This window comes from Rattus norvegicus, chromosome 8, assembly GCF_021556685.1.
Source record: "Rattus norvegicus strain SHRSP/BbbUtx chromosome 8, alternate assembly SHRSP_T2T, whole genome shotgun sequence".
Classification (NCBI taxonomy): domain Eukaryota; kingdom Metazoa; phylum Chordata; class Mammalia; order Rodentia; family Muridae; genus Rattus; species Rattus norvegicus.
The window spans coordinates 61,448,379-61,469,015 of record NC_141541.1 but is presented as its reverse complement, the minus strand read 5'-3'; the positions used below and the strand labels follow the sequence as shown (position 1 = coordinate 61,469,015).

General features: G+C 43.0%; 1 protein-coding gene and 1 long non-coding RNA gene across 3 annotated transcripts in view; one reads left to right on the top strand and one right to left on the bottom strand.

Moving 5' to 3' along the window:
* The window catches only part of Exph5 (exophilin 5), a 76,663-nt gene that overhangs the window by 38,157 nt on the left and 17,869 nt on the right, over nucleotides 1-20,637 (bottom strand). Inside the window, 2 exon segments of the mRNA NM_001427285.1 lie at nucleotides 40-181; nucleotides 3,075-3,235. Coding sequence (NP_001414214.1) covers nucleotides 40-181; nucleotides 3,075-3,235 — 303 coding nt within the window.
* On the top strand, nucleotides 7,515-19,934 carry LOC148004136 (uncharacterized). Of its 2 annotated transcripts, XR_015627675.1 has the most exons (5): nucleotides 7,515-7,821; nucleotides 9,868-9,936; nucleotides 13,776-13,890; nucleotides 14,957-15,067; nucleotides 16,580-19,934. It is a non-coding gene; the product is annotated as an uncharacterized LOC148004136 (long non-coding RNA). The 2 variants fall into 2 exon arrangements; XR_015627676.1 differs by lacking the exon at nucleotides 9,868-9,936 and having other exon boundaries at nucleotides 7,531-7,821; nucleotides 16,580-17,878.

The following is a 20,637-nucleotide window of genomic DNA, read 5'->3' as shown; positions in this document are numbered from 1 at the left end:
AAACCTAGGAAGCTGTCACATGACCTGAGTTAAACTCACCTGCTTGGTCTCTGCGACTCCTTCCCAGATCTTCTGAATGAGAACAGTGAAGCGAAGGATGACCGAAAGCTCATTCGGGAAGAAACAGATGGTTTTTGGTTTATTAGGTTTTTAGATCTTGATGTTTGTAATTCCATCGGATCTTTAAAAAAAAAAAAAAAGCATCGTTAAAAGCTTGCAGACGAGCAGACCGGAAGTTTGCGGCATGCTTGCCTACACAGACACAGAGACCTTGCATCTGTCCCCATCCCTGATAGAGTGGCGCCTGCCTATAATCGCAGCACTTGGGAGGTGGAGGCTGGCAGGCGAAAAGCTCAAGGCACACATTAAATTTTAGGCCCACTGTGCTACCTGAGACCATTTTTTAAAAATCAAGTTAATGGACTTTTGGGTCATTTTAAATTTGAGATAATTTATTATTATAAAGCTCAGTCTGGTGGGGGCGGGGGGAGCAGGCCGATGTCAAACTTGCAATCTTCCTGCCTCTGTACTGGGGTGATAGGCATCTGCTGCTGTGCTTGGCTTTCTGATTAATCTTTGTGAAAGAAGGAAGGTGTCGCTGCTGTCTCCCTCTCCTTCTGAAGTCCTTAAGTAGTTAGCACCTCATATTTCATCAAATGAAGGGAAGCCAGGGGTGCTTCGCAGGGCTCTGTGCTCCAGTGGTTCTGCTGGGCTGCGAAAAGAAAGCTTCAGGGACAAGCAGGGTGTTTTTCAGGACGTGTGGTGGGCCATAGTCTGTATAGGATTCCTTGCACAGTGCCAGCTCTTCACGGATGTCCAACATCCAAGCTAGAAGTCAGGGGACACACTCATTTCATATCTTGCTGTTCCAAGTATGTTTTAGAAAATTTCAGTTCTTTGAAACTTTGGAGAATTTTCATGTAACTTTTTTCCCCCAAAGAAAGTAAATAAAAGGGAAATAAAACCATTGAGAGTGCTTCTTATTTTATTTCCAAAATCTATTCTGGTGTGGTAGGTGATGTATATATGAGTATGTGTGTGTGTGTGTGTGTGTGTGTGTGTGTGTGTGCGTATACATATATATATATATGTGACTTCTACATGTACGCATGTAATATGTATATATGATATATTTATCTAACACTTATATAATATATAACTTTATATAAGAGCTTGCAATTTTAAATTGAAGGCCCATCAACATATAAGGCCATAATGCCATAATCCTTTTGTGAATAATATTGTGAATGTGTGAATAATTATAAATGTTATAGTTTAAGATAAGGCAAAGCCACCATGGCATACACGTGCTCAACCTAAAAATGTGAGTTTTGGGTTGGGGCTGGGATTAACCACAGAACACTACCACACACCTATCATACAACTAAAATCCAATTTGTTCCTTTAGATTGATTGGTTCATTATGAGAGTTGGAGATTTTATCATCCATCTATACATTCAGAAATATTGTTGCCCGTTTCAGGATGTTACTAATGTCAGCAAATGCAAAAGTAGTCCACAAGACTAGTTTGGTAACAGGGGTTAATTTAGAGCTTACTGTTTCTGAATGTTTGCCACACCCACAGTTATCCTGTGGAAACAGGTTTCATGACCCTCATTCAAATTGGGTGAAGTCAAGTAACAGGCTGACAATGACAGCCATGTGTGCACTCACTAACTACGGCAGGCTCTCACTAACTAACTACAGCAGGCTCTCACTAACTAACTACATCAGGCTCTCACTAACTAACTACCGCAGGCTCTCACTCACTAAGTACAGCAGGCTCTCACTAACTAACTACAGCAGGCTCTCACTAACTAACTACAGCAGGCTCTCACTCACTAAGTACAGCAGGCTCTCACTAACTAACTACTGCAAGCTCTCACTCACTAACTACAGCAGGCTCTCAGTAACTAACTACCGCAGGCTCTCACTAACTAACTACGGCAGGCTCTCACTAACTAACTACCGCAGGCTCTCACTACAGCCTACTCTGGAGACTGCTGAAATTCCAGGGTGGTGTCAGCTTTCTTCTTTCAGCTATGAAACCCACAGCCTTCTCTTCTTCAGCCTCTTCCTCTTCATCATCTTCCCATTGAGGTAACTGCTTACTATGAGCCTGGTTAATTCTCTACCTTTCTTTCTTTTTAGGGGGGTGGGGGTGGGATAGGGCTGGGCAAGGCCTCATTCTGTAGCTCAGAGGGGCCTGAAAGTTGTGACAATCCTCTTGCCTCGGCCTCTTGAGTGCTGGGATTAAAGGCAGAGGCCATCGCAACCATCTCATGTTAATTCTTTTTATTTGAAATTTTTCATGTATTGGTTGTGGAGGTCAGGGGGAACCTTAATTGATAAGTCTTTGCCCTTCTACCCTCTCTTGGTATTTTGCTGCTATATTGTGTGACAGGTTAGTCAGTTCAGAGGTTCCTGAGGCTTCTCCTGTCCCTGTTCCCTCTTTTCCCACAGGAGAGCTGAGATTATAGACACCGTTTTATATATATATATATATATATATATATATATATATATATATGTGTGTGTGTGTGTGTGTGTGTGTGTGTGTGTGTGTGTGTGTGTGTGTGTGTATTGGTTCTGGGGATTTGAATTTAGATCCTTACACTAGTGCAGTAAATGTTTTACCTGCAGAGTGGTGTCCTTGGTCCTTAGGCTAATTCTTTTTTTTTTTTTTTTTTTTTTTTTGTGTGGTTCTTTTTTTCGGAGCTGGGGACCGAACCCAGGGCCTTGCGCTTCCTAGGCAAGCGCTCTACCACTGAGCTAAATCCCCAACACCCCTTAGGCTAATTCTTAACATACATAATTTTATTGAATCCTCAGAGGTAACCATATTGAAGTTTATCAAGAAATAATTTGACCATAATCACAGAGAGCTGAATCTGGCATCTTGTCATTCACCTAAACTCTGTACAGTATATGCCATCATATCAAATGTTAGACCCTTATAACAGTCCTTAGCCATAAATTGGTTAGATTGCAGATGCATGGATCCATTGTCTATGATGATATACCACAAAGCAAGGATAAGATAATTTAAAGCAAAATTTATCTTCTTTCTCACCATTTTTTGCCATCCCCTTCTGTAGCCTATATGTAAGTGGTGGTCTTAACATCTGGTTAACATCTGTTTCATTGCAAAACTTCTTTCTTTGAATTTCTTCAAACCATTCACCAGTTGCTCCTTGAAGCCACCTGATATCCCTCTTTGTCTTTTGAAGTTTGCTGAAATAAAACAAAAATATCAATGCGCCACTCAAATCCATCCCTAATTGGAGCAGACTCATGTAATGAGCTAAGCTTGGGATTCTAGAGAGGTGGTCTAGGCGAACAACCTGAGGAGAAGTCGTCACAGTTGGAACCCTTTTTGATCATGGTGTACGTATTTCCACATGTCCTTCTGTATATGGTGTAGTCTTCTGAATATCATGACAACCTAAAAGGTTTCTTCTGGTTGTTAAAATAACCACAGAGTCAATGACAAGAAACCCAGTTGAGCAATGTGTTAAGACCTGGTCTAATAAAACAACTAAATGATAGATGTCCTAATGACAGGTAGAAACCGGAATATTCTGGTTCTGATTACTCACTCGCTTATTCATTAATACATAAGTGTTTATTGGGCAACATTAATCAACTAAATGCTTATTGAGGTCCCGTGTAGGCTGTGGGGAATGTAACAGATGGGACCCGTACTCCTCCGTTTAGTGGTCAGCGGCTAAAGCTAACGTGTGGATTGTTACCGTAGTCCATGGCTTTAGATGATGAAACTTGTTTAATGCAAAGAAACAAGAGACCATGAATGAGAACGGTGTTAGCGATCAGGGCATTGAGGATGGTCAACTTGGAGATGGATGAAAGTACCATCCGGAAAGCAAATGTCTGCACCTGGTTATACTTTCGAGATTCTATACCTGAACTCCTAGCATGGCTTCTTTCCCCTGCTTTTCCTTACTCATCTGTATTTCCAAAGAACAGCTGTTTTAAGTCCTTAACTAATTCCTCTCCAAGGTTAACTGTCTCTCAAGAACACTCTGGAAGTAATAGGTGCTTAACACAAAGAGAGGTACCCTGGGTGAGCACAGCCAATCTTGAAAGCAGGTGGTTTAGCACTGACAAAAATGTTGGGCTTGTTGGTTTCCAAATTTGGGGATTTCTAGTGTTTGGGGAACTATTTCAAGTTCGATAACCGTAACCCTTTGTCCAAGGTCCTCTGCAAAACAGAGGTGTTAGGGTGGTTGGGATGAATGTGTGTGTGTGTGTTTTGTGTGTGTGTGTGTGTGTGTGTGTGTGTGTGTTGTGTGTGTGTGTTTTGTGTGTGTGTTGTGTGTGCTGTGTGTGTGTGTTGTGTGTGTGTTGTGTGTGTTGTGTGTGTGTGTGTTGTGTGTGTTGTGTGTGTGTGTCTCTCTCTCTGTGCACGTTGTATTATGTCTTGTTATGAGGTCTTGCTATGGAGCTTTGAACTCACAGCAAACATTTTGCTTCCGTTTCTAAGTGCTAGGATCATAGACTTGAGCCACTGTGTCTGGCTCTAGTGTTGGGGTTTTGTATTGCTAAGAAGATGGCAAGCAAGATGATGGCCAACTGGCCACTTTGGAGTTAAAACCAATGAACCAAGAGGGCTGTAACTCGCTCCTGCTTGGGGCTACGATACTGCTGTTTTATAAAAAGTATTAGAGAAGCCAGGGTCCTGCCCAGACTTGCATTTTGAAAAGCATTAGGCAGCAGCGTCATTATGTTCAGCCTACAGATTTGCAGCGGTGCCTCTTTTCTTACTATTGTCACTTCCTGTTACTGTTCAGTCAGTCCTGACTCTACTGCCGTCTCTGGCACTAACGGAATAAAGACACCCCCAGGATCTGCTTCTAACCAATATCGGCATTCCACTTAAAATGCCCCTCATAAGTCTGTCAGTTCCATTTTCTCAGAGCCATCTCTAATTGTAGTTTTCCCCAAACCCAGTGCCCCCCTCCACGCCAAGCATATCTGTCTTATTTCAGAAGCTACATGACTTAGGGTTCCCTGCATAAACCTAGATAGAGGGATTTTTCTCCGTGTAGGCATGGTGCCATGTGAATGCTCTTGTAAAGAATATAATCACAGCCAGTCCCGTGTCAAGTATGCCATGACCATCACCATATTGTGGCCAGTGAAGTTCCTAATCTATATTTCTCCATGAATACATATACACTCTGAATTCTATTCCACTCAAGTACGCTGATGTAAATGAATACCATGTAGTTGCTAACTACAATTATGTAGGCAAATGTAGAATCTCAAGAAAATAAATACAGCATGAAACAAAACATAGAATTTAATCTATGATTACAGCTATGTGAAAATGACACAGCCATTTGGATACACTAGAGGAAAATAGAAACATCTAATTTTTTACAGTAGAATAATTATAACTACTATGTCAACAGTTAGCCCTTTTGTTACATGTAATCTATAATTACAGTGAATTAAACGAGTGATTTCTTTATGTTTAATTGTGAATTTTTATTACTCTATCATTTTGAGAGAAGTTACATTTTTATAATTCTAACAGTTTTTGCTGCTGTCGTGGCTTTTCTCTGTGTTTTTACATAGTTATGGTAAGTCTATCAGATATACACTGGGAGATGGCCTCCTTCTGTGTCAACACTGGACTACTACAGTAGGATGGCTCCTCCTCAGGTAACTGAAGGAGAAAGCCACAAGAATCCCAGAGACACAGTTTAGCTAAGCAACAGTGGTGTGTGCAACTTAGGCATTTAGTACACATTTGAACTCTCAGTAAAGAACCGTGAACAAGTCAATTCCCCGTTCTCATGGAATTTAAATTCCTCTGGGGTTAAGGACGTTTATGTATGTCTGAGTCATAAATAAGAAAAAAGGAAAGAGGTCACAAGAGAGTGTGAAAAGGGGACATGCTCTAGGGAAGCAATGAAGAAGATTCCCTGAGATGATAGAGTAGTAAGGAGGATGAGGTAAGGTTCTTGTAGGGAGCATCCTAGGCAGAGGAGTGTCAACTGTAGGCAGTGTCCTAGGCAGAAAACAGCATCCTAGGCAGAAGGTTATCAGCTGTAGATAACTGCCTAGGTAGAGTATGGCAATGAGAGGAGAGTCTAGAGAACCAGCTACAGTTTTGTGTGGCATTTGGGGTCAGGTAAAGTGGTAGGCATTTGAAGCAATGGGGTGTGTGTGTGTGTGTGTGTGTGTGTGTGTGTGTGTGTGTGTGTGTGTGTGTGTGACATTGGATTTGCATTAACTGCAGGCAGAGACTAGATTCCAGCATGGGACTAAAGACCAGTCAGAGCACCTATAGAGTAAAGAAGAAGAAGCTATTTATTTCAACCAGGTTGGTAATGGTGGAGCTGAAGAAAAATAGAATTTTTAGAGAGATGGAATGATTTTGGGGTTAAAAGTACATGTCAAGGAAGACCCTTAGATTTCTTACTGGTATAAGATATAGAAGATGCAATTTATAGAGATCAAGCATATTTAACAGTAAAACAACATTTTATGAGATAGCTCAGCAGGAAAAAACACTTGTCACCAAATCTAATAACTGGAGTTCAGTTCCCATAACCCACATGGTAGAGAAGGTGAAAAACACTCTCACAAATTATTCTCTGACTTCCACATGTGTCTTGGTGCTTAGATACACACACACACCCACCCACCCACACACACACACACACACACACACCCCACTTGTAACATTGCTTATTTTCAGAGAAATCACTAAATATTCAAGATAATATATTTTCCATCCCCTTGAGACAAGCCACTGAGCCTTCCTCTAGTAAACACCGACGTAATTAACATACAGTTTCTACCTTTCCAGCGTCTCAGACAGAAATAGAATGATTAGGTTAAAGAGTCAAAGCATTTTTGTGATTCTTTATACATAAAACCAAAATGTCTTTCAAAGGTCACTAATTAAGCTACAAGGTACAAGACTTCCTTAGAAAACTACAGATAATTATTTCAACTATTCTTATTTTCCTTGTGTAATGTTTTAAAGATTCCTCATTTATAATTGTCAGTAATTAAATTTTGCTTTGACATTTTTTGTTTCCTATTCAATTAGTATGTGCCCCATTTCTAAGCAGTGACATGATTACACTCTGTGTTTTGGCAGTTGGATGCTTTTCTGTGATTTTATGATTTAAGACCTTTTATTTGGAATCAGACATTTTAAAAAGTCCTGATTTTCCTTATGTGTTCTAAGTTATTTAAAATAGAGTTTTGACTTTTATTTTGATTAAACTTTGGGTGCTGGGTCATAAAACTACAATTCTAGCCAGGGCTGAAGCAGGTATACTTCATATTTATGATAAAACTATACTTGTTTCCTGAAGACAATAAGAAATAAAATTCAGGAAGCAGTGATATCTACGTCTGCAGTAATGCCGTGATTCAGAACAATGCAGAGACATTTAAATGAAGCACACGTATGCGAGGGTGATTGGGGCTGGCAACAGGACAGCTGGCTGAACATGCATGGTCAGGAGCCAGGAAGTTCAAGGGTCAGGTTGTCAAAGATGGCACTGTGTTCACTGTTACAAAAAGGACATTAGCTCTGGCATTTGGAACAAAGGCAGTGGAAGTAAAGAGACTAAGCCTGGGCTGAAAGGCTAAACTTGCTGAGGACCTGGAGCTAGCCTCCCCAGTCTTGACGAGGGAAGAGTTTGTAGGCAGTGAAGTGTAATTTGCACACCATGGCAGCTGACTGAAAAGAACACAGCATCCACTCAGTCAACGTGGTCTGAAGTTATGCGTTTACCTCAAACATACAATACCAAGTAACACACCGTGAACAGGTAAGAAGAAACCCTGAACATAAAAGGGAGGGCTCAGGGGCACTCTAAACAGGACGGAAACTTCTACTTCAGCTGGTTGTTCTCGTGGAGCCTTTGTGAGCAGAACTCAGTGGAATTCCTGAGCAGCCCACAGGAGACTCAGGTCCTGCTTTGCTTTGTCATATACCCAGGCTACCAATCAGGGCGAACCGTCCACTTAAGCCAATCAGAAGAACCCCAGGGTTAGAAATGACACACATCGAGGTAAATTACTAGGACACAGCTTGTCTGCTTAATTAGCCCTGCCTGACTCAACATATCACAGGGGACTGCTGTCTACACTTCTAATTTGTTTCACCCTCAGGGTGATCAACCAGACAACATTAGATCGGGTCTTTTCTTGCTGGTCCAACCCTTAGTTCCAAACCCAAGTGTCTTTGGGTCACGCTGTCCCTGCTGCTTATGACTCCATGCTGGCACTCCTAACCATGCCACATCTCCTAAGGTTCCTCTTCCTGAGTTAATTTTAGTTTTTCTGTAGTTTGCATCCTTGAACGGTGACTATCATGTTGACCCTTCCTAGTCATTTTCCTTGCCTCCTTCCTTCCTTACCTTCTTGCTTCTTTCCTTCTTTCCCTCCCTCCCTCCCTCCCTCCTCCCTCCCTCCCTCCCTCCCTCTCTCCCTCCCTCCTTCCTTCCCTCCCTCCCTTCCTTCCCTGCTTTCCTCCTTGATTCTTTGTTTCCTTTAAGACAGTCTCTCTACCTAACTTTGGCTGTCTTGGAACTCACTATATAGAACAGACTGGCCCTGGACTCACAGAGATCCAGCCTCCTCTGGTTCCCAGTGCTGGGATTAAAGGCCTGTGCCCCCACACATGGCTAGACTTTTTAGATTGTAGAAAGACCACAGGGCCTGGGTCAGTTCTACATGGATGACCAGGGTCACATATTTAACTTTCTTGACTTTTATTTTTTCATTTGTAGGACTGTTTGCCTCTATATTCCACTCCTGCCTGAAAGGGGGAAATGCATGTTTTCTGTGACTCTCTCACTCTTCCTATCAAGGGCTGGGGGCTCTTCCACAGCGCTCTGGCCTCTGGGCAGGCCCAGTGCTTATTTAGACGAACAGAATATGGCAGATGTAAAACTGGAGACTTCTAAGGCCAGGCCTCAAAAAAGATCTCGCAACTTCTGTCTTCTCCCTTTTGTGCCATGGGAACCTCAGTGTAAACAAATAAATAAATGAACAAACAAACAAACAACTTCAGCTGATGTCTTTTGAGAAGGAGAGTGCATATGGAGAGAACCATGTGAAAGCCATCACCAACTGCCAGAGGAGATTCATACTAATTGGATTGAACACTGAGCCAACCTTTATCAACTGTAACCATTTTATAACTGTAACCATTTTGTTCCATGCCTGTCAGTCATCAACACAGAAAAACAGATTCACTCAGAGCAGGGTCAAACTGCCCACACACCCTGTTATGTACTGAGGCTTCTTTTTCTTCTTCTTGGAAACTCCCCAACCATAGTCTTCATCCACAGCCAAGCAAGATAGAGGTCAGCTTGAACTGTTCTATCTAAACTATGGAAGAAACTTGGAAAAAGGCGTCCCACCCTCAGCACATCCCCCCGCCCCCGCCTCTGTATCTTATGAGCTCATTATGGCTTTTTCCTTACATAAACTAACCCTGGACAGCGTTTGTAGTCATGACTTTCAGTTCCCGAGTCTAAGCTACTGCCCTGGTTGAACAATCTTGGGGTGTGAGTTCAATACTCAGCCCTGTTTAACTGAGACCCAGAGTCTGAGTGGGTGTGTGGTGACTCCTGGACCCCAACAATTCAATCTCTGTGCTTACGTTTTTCCATCTATAAAATGAGGATGAGATAGATGATGTTTCCTGAGGTTCTGTGAGAACGAAGTAAGTTGGTGTATACAGATCTATGCTGGGCATAGGAAGTGCCTACAGCATAGGAGGATGGGGGTGAATAGCTGGTGTCTTTGCCCTCTATCCTATTTATTGAGAAAGGGTTTCTCGTTGAATCTTGATCTCACTTATTCAGCTAGTCTGACTGGCCAGTGAACTCCGGGGAGCCTCCTGTCTCTACTTCCTCAATGCTGGGTTTATAGAGGTAAGTGGCCATACCTGACTTTTTACCCAGGTACTGGGGATCTCACCCTATTTTCTGCTTTGACAGCAAACATTTCATCAACTGAGCCATCGCATGGGTGGGATGGGTCCATGAATGACAAGGAGAAAGGGGCGGGGGGGGGGGGAGATCAGTATCCATCTCTCTCTGCTCGGTGACTGTGGATGCAATGAGACCAGCTGCGTCACTCACACTCCTGCTGTCATGATGCCCTCCCTTCCCCCTTCAACAGACCACATCATCCAGCAGTGAGCCAAGATAAACCTATCCTTCCTTAAGGTGCTTTTGGCAAGGACTTTGTCAGGGCAACAAGGAAAAGTTCCTCATGTGGCTATTTCAGACCACTCCTCCGGTCAAATCTTTCCATAGTTTCTTACCCTGCCAACCATACAGACTTGAACCCTGTAGTCTTTGAAGCTGTATGTTACTGGCCCTCTGCCAATTTGAACACTCTTAGTCATAAAGTCTTCCTTTCTTCTTTGCATTTGGTCTCTTTTCTTTCCTCTAGGGAGCTAAGCTAGCTCCCATTGGGCACTACACTAGCTGTCTACGCCCTCCCCCACCCCACTTTGTTGCACAGGCATTCATTTACGACTTTGGTAAAACTTCACAACCTTGTAGAGCCCTTCCTTAGCTTCCCTTCCTTAGCTTTTTAAAACTAACCATTCCATCTCCTACTGCAGTCACTGTCTCTCAAGTTTCTTGATGTGTGGTGTGTGTGTGTGTGTGTGTGTGTGTGTGTGTGTGTATGTGTTTAAACTGCATCAATCTTCATTTATTTGCTTCATTTAGTGTCTTCTTCTGTCCTCACAAAATGCAGCCCATGAGATCCAGGCCTTTTTTTGTTTTGTTTTCTGGATGATGCCTGACACAGGCAGACTCAGTAAGCTCTTGGTAAGTGGAGGACAAAGGAGGGGACATGAATGTGGGAACAGCTCTGTTCTCTGAAGCTGATCCTCATGTGTGAAATGTTGAACCCGAGACTGCATGGCCAGTTTCCTTGCTGTGACTCTATGCAAACATTTACAAAGGTCTGGGAGGGCAACCTTCATGAGAGAATGTGCTGAATTAGTCCACATTTAGCTCTATCTGAGATCTCAACCCCGTATCTTCTTTGGGCCTCTGTATTCTAGACAAATCTTCACACCATTCTCTGGTATCCACTGTTCTTTCATTTTCTTGTCCTTTCTCTTTGGGGTTTCTCTCTGGATCAAACACACAATTTAAATGAAACAACTAAAAGACAGCACTGTTTCCCACGGACAAGGGCCTGAGGGTAGACGAAGGCACAATTTTGTGTTATTTCTTCATAATGCAACTCAATACCCTGAGAACTTATACACAGTAACATCACCTTGCTACCCCAAAAGGAGCTGAAATATTAAGCTTATGGTAAGTGACAACTGCCACGTTGGGTCCACATAGACACTCATGTCACCATGGGAGTCCAGGGAGGGAGGTGCTATAACACAGCCAGTCCTTTATAGCCATGGTGCCCTTATCCTTGACTTCAACCAACGGGAGGTAAGGATGTAAGAACAATGCTGCTGGGCTTCCCCTGTGCAGGTGTCATTTGGCCTTTAGTCCCTGAGCAAGGTAGCACAGTGGGTATTTACATGTCATTTTTGTTGTATATTTGCATATCATTTGCATTTTGTATTTACATACCATTTGCATTGTATTAGTTATTCTCAGTAATCTAAAGATAACTGGAGGGATTTTTGCAGGATATATACAAATAGCATGGCATTCTACATATGGGACTTTAGTGTCTCTGATTTTGGTATATAAGTGTGTGTGGGGGTATCCTGAAGCTAACCCCCTGGATAACCACAGATCCCGATGCTAGAGGGAAATAAAACTGAAAGATAAGCCACTCAAGGTTGTAAAAGGATGAGTGAAGTAAGTAACCCTTTGACTAACTTCAAACCTCTTTTGTTAAGTGGGTAGATGATGTCCAGTTTGCTATAGAAACCCTGGAGCCTGAGCTACTCGATGCTTGCCCAGAATTAAACCACTCTGCAGAGTCTCTAAACCTTTTTCGTGTTGACTGACTCTCCTCATAGACTGTCAGTTCCCCAAGCCAAAGGCAAGATCTCTCGCACAGCCTGCAGGCAGTGAATGAGTGTTATTGACTAATCAGCAGAGGAATACAAGGGAACTAGGAACTAAAGTTGTTAGCTGTCGTCCCTCTTACTTCCCTTTATACGGTTGCTCTGACGCCTCCACTAAGACTCACAAGCTGAGTGTTGGGATTCTAGGGATGCACATAAAGGACTCAGGCAGAGTGCATGATCTCAACCCCTTGGATTCCTTTATTATTTGTTATCTGTGGCTGTTCTCCAAAGACAACTACATCTTAAATTCTGACCACATCCCCTGTACTGGTACGTATACAGTTAGGTAACAGGCTATAACCACCTGTGCACATCCACAGCATCCCGCCTTCCTTTACAGCAACAAGAAGGAAAGCCATGTTCCCTCGCTCCCATATATAATGCAATGCTTATTCTTAGACACATCCTGCCAGAAAAAGAAGACAGAGCGAGGCGGTTTCACAAGCCAGCAAAAAGCCCGCCTTCTCCTAGACTCATTCTGGGTCTAGGCAGAGTTCACCTCTCATCTTGTGATAAAGACGCATGGTTACCATATTCAAACCACTTTGGCTCTGTACTGTGTGAATCCTAAAGGTGTTAGGACACTGTCTGTAGCCTGCCTGGCATTAGCTTCACTTTTAGCATCTCATATGAGATGTGTGATGTCTCCTTTTCCCAAGCTGCCCTCAGACACAGATCAAGCACGCAAGCCAGGAGGAAGATGTCCCACTGAGCATCTCCTCTAGGACTGTGAAGAAAGCAGCCTGTGTCACTGCCATGAAGAGATGGCTCTCTGGGTTCCTATGAGGGACAATGCAAGTCATGCAATCACAGTCCATGGCAGGAGTCACTGGCAGAGAGCTTTGGGGGGCCATTAGAGCTCATGGGTTGGGAGTAGTGTGCAGGGCATTTTCAGGAAGAGCTCAGGCTCTGAAGGAAGCTTTACTAAAATGATTGCTGTCTTTTTTCGCGTGCTCTCTAGAAGCAGCCTCACAGAGATCTGTGTTGTGGTTACACAGATTTTTTTTTTAAATCCAGTGACAAACAAGGTTTGAACCAGGTGTTGGACCTGGTATTGAGAATCCTCTGAAACTACCCAGAGTGCAACTTTGAATGTATTCCCCGCTTTGAGCTTTTTTAAAGATAAGATGTGATCCTTATAGTTATCACTTTGCTGATAATTTATTCCACTTGTTATTTTATCCATGAGACTTTAAGGTTTCTTTTTAGTTATAGTTACAATTTTTTTTAAAAAACTAAATCATCTTTCCATGAAACAGTGCTGGAATAAAATCTTATTTTAACCTTAAAATAAAATCTGTACTTGAAGTAAAATGAAGTAATAGTGCTAGGAATACAAGTGCATGTAAATTACGTAACTTGTCTTTGGAAGTGTATGAAAGCCTGAGTGTGTGGGGTAGGCCTATGTAGCTGTTGGGGTGCGTGCATGCCACAGTGTGCTCTTGCAGGTCAGAGGACAACTTCATAGAGTCGTTCTCTCCTTCTACCATGTGGGTTCCAGAGATTGAGCTCAGGCTGTTAGGTTCAGCAGCAGCAGGTGCGTTCACCCACTGAGCACCTCACAGACTCACAAAACAGAGACCCTCATATTAATATTTTTTAAAAGACTTTTTTTTTCCTGGTAACATCACTGTGGTTATTTGACTTGATTTTAGCTTTTGGATGCTGTTATCTATTTTTGGTTTTGCTTTTGTTTTTACTTAGTGAGACAGAACTTCTTCAAGCAGTCCCGGCTGTTCTAGAACTGGCTTTGTAGACCAGGCTAGCCTTAAACTCAGAAGATCTACCTGACCCTGCCCAGTGAGTGCTGTGACTGAAGGTGTGTGCCACAACCCCTGGCTAGATGCTAGTATACAAATTCGTTCAGAATCTCAGAGATAGACGTTGGGCTCCTTCTTCAGGGTGTATTAAATACGTGTTCATAGAGTCTCAGAGGGTCTTCGGAGAAAGGCGTTGAGTGGACATTGTTGAATAGTACAAATGACACTGTAATCCTGGTGGCGTACAGAGCACTGTAATCTAATATGTCTTTGATGTGAATAGGTGCAGAATAATCTCTCTTAATGTGTAAGCAACCAACCCATTTCTCAAGAATTAAAAAGTCAACGCCAAGCGTATTTTAGCGAAGAGAAGCAGCAGTAAGAATAGATGTTCACTTGGCACCTGCAAATGGGTGTGGCTAATGTGTTAACATCTCTTCAGCTTTGAATTAGTTCACTCTTCCTTTTTCTTTTCCTTTCTTTCCTTCCTTCTTTCTCTTCTACCTCCTCTTCCTCTTCTTCCTTCTTTTCTTTTCCTCCTATTCCTCCTTCTTTTCCTCCTTTTTTCTTCTTCCTTCTCCTTCTCTTCCTCTTCTCCTTTCCTCCTCCTCCTCCCCCCCTCCTCCTCTTCCTTCTCCTCCTCCTCCTCCTGCTCTTTCTTCTAGAATAAAGTAATATCTGGCCCAGAAGAAAATATCTGAGCCACCTGATTGTCCCAACCTTTTGTTTTGGTTTGTTTCAAATCATTCTGCGGCTGCTGAGATGGCTCAACAGCTAAAGGCACTCGTCATCAAGACTTAGGACTTGAGTTCCATCCCTGGAACTTACATGGTTAAAGTAGAGAACAGGCTCCTGCAAGTTTTCCTCTGACCTCCACACATGTCGTGGCATATACACAAACATCCCTCAAAATAATAAAAATATGATAGCAATTTAAAAAAAAAATAATTGTTCTATCTATTCTCTTTATCAACATCACAAAACATAGCCTAGCCACAGAATTAATGCAGTCAGGAGGATCTGCCTAAGACTAAAGGCTACCATAGGCAGTCCAAGGTGTGTTGGGAAACATCGGTACAGAAGTGGGATGATTGCTATGCTGTACTGTTATGCTGTGAGTTACAGGATCCCAAATTTTTGACATTCCTGAACTTAATGAACCATACTAGCAAGTTGTGCTTCACTCAAGAGCTAAACCGGAGCAAGAACGCCATGCAGCTGATACACTCCACTCTGGTGAGCGACATCAGTTTAAGCATGCCACACCATGTCTTGAAACCATGACAATTAAAACTAGCTAAAGCGATAAGAGGCTGAGAGAAACACAAGGAGCAGCATTGAGCTGTACCACATAGAGACGGCAATGCTACTTAAGGGGCAGAGACAGATGGTGTGAGAAGGAAACCAGTCATGGAAATGGGTGCAAACAAGGAGAAGCAGAGGAGAAACTCTGAACCCCAGACCTGGGACTCTCACCTCACTGACTGGTGCCAGAGACAGCACTGTCAACTTTAAGTTCCTGAGGGCTGGCTGCACAGGGGCCCAGGCTGTCTCCTCACTTCCCATTGTAAGGTAAACAATGGGCCACCTACCACTTATGGGAAACCTCGTTCCTTGTCACCTAAACTTGACAAGTAAATCACCCAGCCATAAGCAACACATAAGGAGAGAGGTCATGGCAGCGCTGCTGATCTTAGTTCAGTAACTTTTGAAAGGATCACAGGAGGTAAAACAAAAGATGCTTTTCTGATTATATTGTTTCCCTACTTGCTTAATGTGCTACTTTTGTGCTAAAAAAAAGTTCTCACACTGTAAATACTGCAGTATATCTACAATTCCATTTAGCATTATAGTTAAGAACATTGTTAAACTGTGTCAATATTCTACCATTACATCTGTCTTATAGTCAGATACATGAGTCATTTTTTAATTTTTCACAGCTACGATGTTGACATGATCATAGTTTAAAACTGGTTTTGTGCACATTTCTCATGATTTTCTCAGAATAACTTTCTTTGAAGTAGATGTGGCAAGTCAAAGAAGGGACTTATTTTAGTTGCTTATGAAACACATCATCAAATTACTGTGGAGAAAGATTATATCAAGTCTGTCTCCATGCAAGGGCCCTTTTCCCATCTTAGTTATCATTGTCCCATTTTAAAAATTAATTCGTGTGGGTGTTTTGCTTGCATGTATATCTGTGCACTTGTGTATTTAGTACCCACAGAGACCAGAGATCAGATTCTCTGAACTGGAGCTACAGACAGTTGTGAGCGGCCACATGGGTACTGGGAACCGAAGTCCTCTGCAAGAACAGCAAATGCTCTTAAATCCTCTCTAGCCCACCAGCTGTTACACTCTTTTAATTTTTGCTTATCAGATAAACCCAAAGACAGAGTTTGTCTGTCCTTCGGTATTGCCTTATCAAAGAGTTGAACATTATTTCGAGAGCTCTTGGGTCTGAGTCTTCCTTCAGCCGTCTATTCAAGAGTCTCTGTTATGGCGCCTCTGTTCAAGACCTATGCTTGCTATTTTAATCCAAGTGCCATTGATAATATTGGTCCTTTGATGTTCCAGATAAAGCACCAAGAGAACACACAGTGGGGTTGGCAACACCGGATATTTGCTGAGTAGTTCGTGGGTGGGTCCAAGTATCCATGCCCTAGCCCTGGAGCATGTCACAGACCCGTGCTGAATGTCACATCCGGTCCGCTTACTTTTTATGTTTCTTTGCCTCTTCCTGTTCAGGCTCCTCTGCTAAGTATGAAGGAAGGCTTCGTGTGGTCCAGCTCTGCAGACGATACTATCAGATACTCTCACCAAACAAGATGGCCATCTCTTTCCAGCTCGTTGTCCCAGACTAGTGTGGGAGTAACTGTCTGAGCTGATGGGAGGAGGCTGCATCGAGGTGCTGGGGCACTCATGGGCCCGGCACTAATCCCTTTGTTACTTGGACTGATCAAATAACTTCTGTCTCGTTTTTTTCTCCTCACCTCTGGGACTCCAGTCTTTGTACCCAGCCCCGCTTTTACTTATCTGAACTTGTTTACCCTTCCTCTCATTTAAACCCTGTTTGCCAACCATTCTAAAGACTTCGTCATGCCCTCTGGGCTACCTTCCAAGTTTCTCTTTTTGCTTGCGATGCCCTTTTTATGAATTCCTTTGTTCCATGACCTGACTCAGTGCTGGCACCTAGCTAAAATTTTTAAAAATGTCTTTTTGACTAGGGAGAAAAGCCACTTCAACCATAACAAGCTTTAATATTTGTAACGATGGTATGAAGACACTGAGAAATTTAGTATCTATTGGTGGAACCTGCCGTGCATAATAGAAAGCCGAGACTCTTGGTTTAGGGTCACAAAGGAAGGTAGGATTCACTCTTGCTAATACAAAGATGACTCTTTCAAGACAGAACCGGTCTTACTGGGGTTTGAACTCGGTTAGAAAAAGCATCTGAAGCTGCCTGTGGTTGCCAGCTGTGATGCTCATTCACAGTGATTGGAAGAAAGTATTTTAGTGGCTGTAGGTAAAGGCTGCCATCCCCACAGAGAGCAGTTGAAGTGGAAGAAAAGAAAGGGGAGATGGTTTGGGATTGATTTGCTTTGTTTGTGACAGGATGTCTATAGTTTTCATTTTGCTAGCCCTGCTTCCAAAAGCTGTCCAAACGTGTCATTATCTATTAATATTTTCACAAGTTATTAGGCTATACATAAGATTTCTCCAAACTCTTAAATTTTCTTGGCTACTTAATGAGGTACTAAAGAAGGTTCAACAGAAAGGTCATGGAAAACTTCTGGAGACTTCTAATGTAGGGGAGTAGCAGGGACAAGTTTTCTTCTTGTGCCCTGTCAACCACTCACTCATAGGAAATCGTCAGCATTCTGCGAAATTGCTTTCTAGAGCAACTGATTCAACAGAAAGCCAGAAATTGGAGGAAGATGCTACAAAACCTTTAACATATGCGAAGTTTGTCAGAGGTTATTGAATTTCTTTTCTATTTAAAATTTACAGAGTTGAAACATAAAATGAAACAATCCATTCATTCTTTATGTGTCAGCTGGTTGAAAATTATTGAACATTTAGTAATAGTTACTGAAGGTGGGTGGAGTGCAGGGAAGCTGAGAGGAGAGAGAGTCAGGTAGAGCAGAGGCTCTGGAGAGGAGGAGACAGCAGTTCACACAGAACAATCATGAAGTCTTCCGTTTAGGGTTTCAGTTTCTGATAGGAACATGACTAGTTTTTTCTGAAGATTACATATTCCAACTATGAACTAAAATTGGGTAAGTGTGATATTCCATTCAGTGGAAGAGCAACGAGCCATAATTAGTAATCATTTTCTCCAGCCACATTCTATATATCCACACCGGAGCTGAGCCCGCACGGCCAGCCGCTTTGCAGATCCTTTTCTTATAAACTTAGTTCCTATCTGTGGCTCTCTGTGTCCCAGGCCCTACATCACCACAGTCTGTCCTACTTGCCAGTCACATCGGTCCAGTAGTATATACATTGTCAAAGGGCAGAGCATCATCAGACTTTTACAAGTAGCCTGGGATATGCAGTGAGCTCTAGGACAGCCTGGGTTACAGAATGAGACAAGGAAACAAACAAGGAAAAATTACTTAAAATTTTATGGTCTGTCTTCCAAATACAGTATACATTTCTTGGACCCTGGATTTTGCGTTAACAATATTAGGTTTCATACCTTATATAAATATAGGTCCTCAAAATATTTATCAAGGACCTCATATTTTAATAGGAGTAAAAATGCCGCTCATCCTGACTCCATAAAACACTGGGGCTAAGTTAAGCAAACGCGCATGCTAAGAACTTGAAGTAGGCATCTCTTCACCATGTCTGCTGGACCTCGTTCTTAGACGTGTTGCTTTGACCCCTCACGTGTGCATTTAATACGTTTGAGCTAAGTCTCGAGTCACAGCCTGAGTGCTCTGGGGCTTTCACACGGATGAATAGCAGTTTACCTGTCTGCTGCTGGTGCCCACACAGACTGACCGCTTTGCCTCTCTCTTCAGTGACTCTGTGTGAGTTTCGAAAGTGATATCCATATAGTGCTCCATGCCAGGGAGCAGGGTGTACTGAAGTGGGGGGGTCTCCCACTCTCTGGAAATGAACTGCACTTCTGTCCATCCTATCTGTAAAGGGACGGAGAAAGCTGCTCAAGCGGAAGCTTGTTGCTTATTAGGGAGGGCAAGGGGCTGGAATAAAGAGTCCTGGGCGTTTTGGCTTGTTTTATATGGAAGGAGGGGAGCTCTGTCAATTAGTTGGTCTTAATTAGTTTTGGTTAGAGAGAAATAAGTTTCTGACTGAAGTCCAAAGACAAAGGGGAGGAAATGAAGAGACCTGTGTCTTCCTCCGACTGGCTGGCCACCCACTGTTTGACAGGCTGTTCACCACAGCTGGTACTTGTGATAGCTTCCGTCCCTTCTCTACTGTTGGGTGTCTGCTTTCCGCTTCTTCCTCTCAAGTCCTTCACCAGGCCATCTGGAACTGGGGAACAGTTCCAGGCTTCCTTGCCAGATATGGGTTCCTTCCACTGCCTGGATATGGGTTCACTCTTACCCTCATCTCCAGGCCTAGTCACAGGTCTGAGACCGGATCTTAACTGCCAAGAAGTGATATTTCAGAGAGATAACCTTTGGAATACAGTTCTCTTGGCCATTCTTAGACTCAAGTGTGCAGTCTATTTGGACTAAACATTCAATGTAAACAGTGAGCTGGACACCAAAACTTTGTCAAAGCCCCAAACCTTCGATTATCCATGTAGTGGTTTGAATAGGTTTGGCTTCCATAGACTCATGTGTTTGAGGGAATGGTACTATCAGGAGGTGTGGCCTTGTTAGAATAAGTGTGTCACTGTGGGGATGGGCTTAGAAGTCTCCTGTGCCTAAGCTCTGCCTAATATGGAGCCAGAGCTGCCTCCTGGCTGCCTACAGGAGACAGGCTTCTTGCTGCCTTCGGATCAAGATGTGGAAATCTCAGCTCCTCCAGCACCATGTCTGCCTGCACACTGCTATGCTTCCCGCCACGATGATCATGGACTGAACCTCTGAACCTGTAAGCCAGCCCCAATTAAATTTTTTGCCTTTATGAGTTGCCTTGGTCATGGTGTCTCTTCACAGCAATGGAACCCTAACTAAGACAATGCATGATCTTTTTCTGTCCTCCTTAGCCAGTGAAACACCAAGTCCTGCGATTTGAGCTTCTAATATTTCTTGAATCTCTCCTCTTCATTCAGTTCCTAACCAAGACTTCTATCCATTTTATGTTGCTATAGCAGAGTGCTTTATTTCTCATACTTTTTGCGGCTGGGAAGTCCAAGTGCAGGGCATCAGCTTCTAGCAGGGACCCTTGTGCCATGTCATCCCATGGTAGAGGGCAAAAGAGCATGAGAGAGCATTCAAAACAAAGAAGCGTGTGTGAGATAAGGACCATGTATCCCAGGCTGACATCAACTTCTGTGTTACCAAGGATGACCTTGAATTACTGGGTTTCACACATCTATCTTCTGATAATGAGCATTATGTGTGCTGTTCTCTCTCTCTCTCTCTCTCTCTCTCTCTCTCTCTCTCTCTCTCTCTCCCTCTCTGTCATGTGCCTGGGTTTTGTGGTGCTGGGATGGGATGGAACCCAGGGCTTCAAGCACTCTCCCCACTGAGCTCCCATGCCCCAAACTTGCTTTTCTACTCCATTTCTCTCGCTCCTGCAATGATGACAGTCTATTTAGATGAACATAACCCTTATGACCCAGTCACCTCTACAGGGTTCCACCTCCCAGCATTACAGCACTG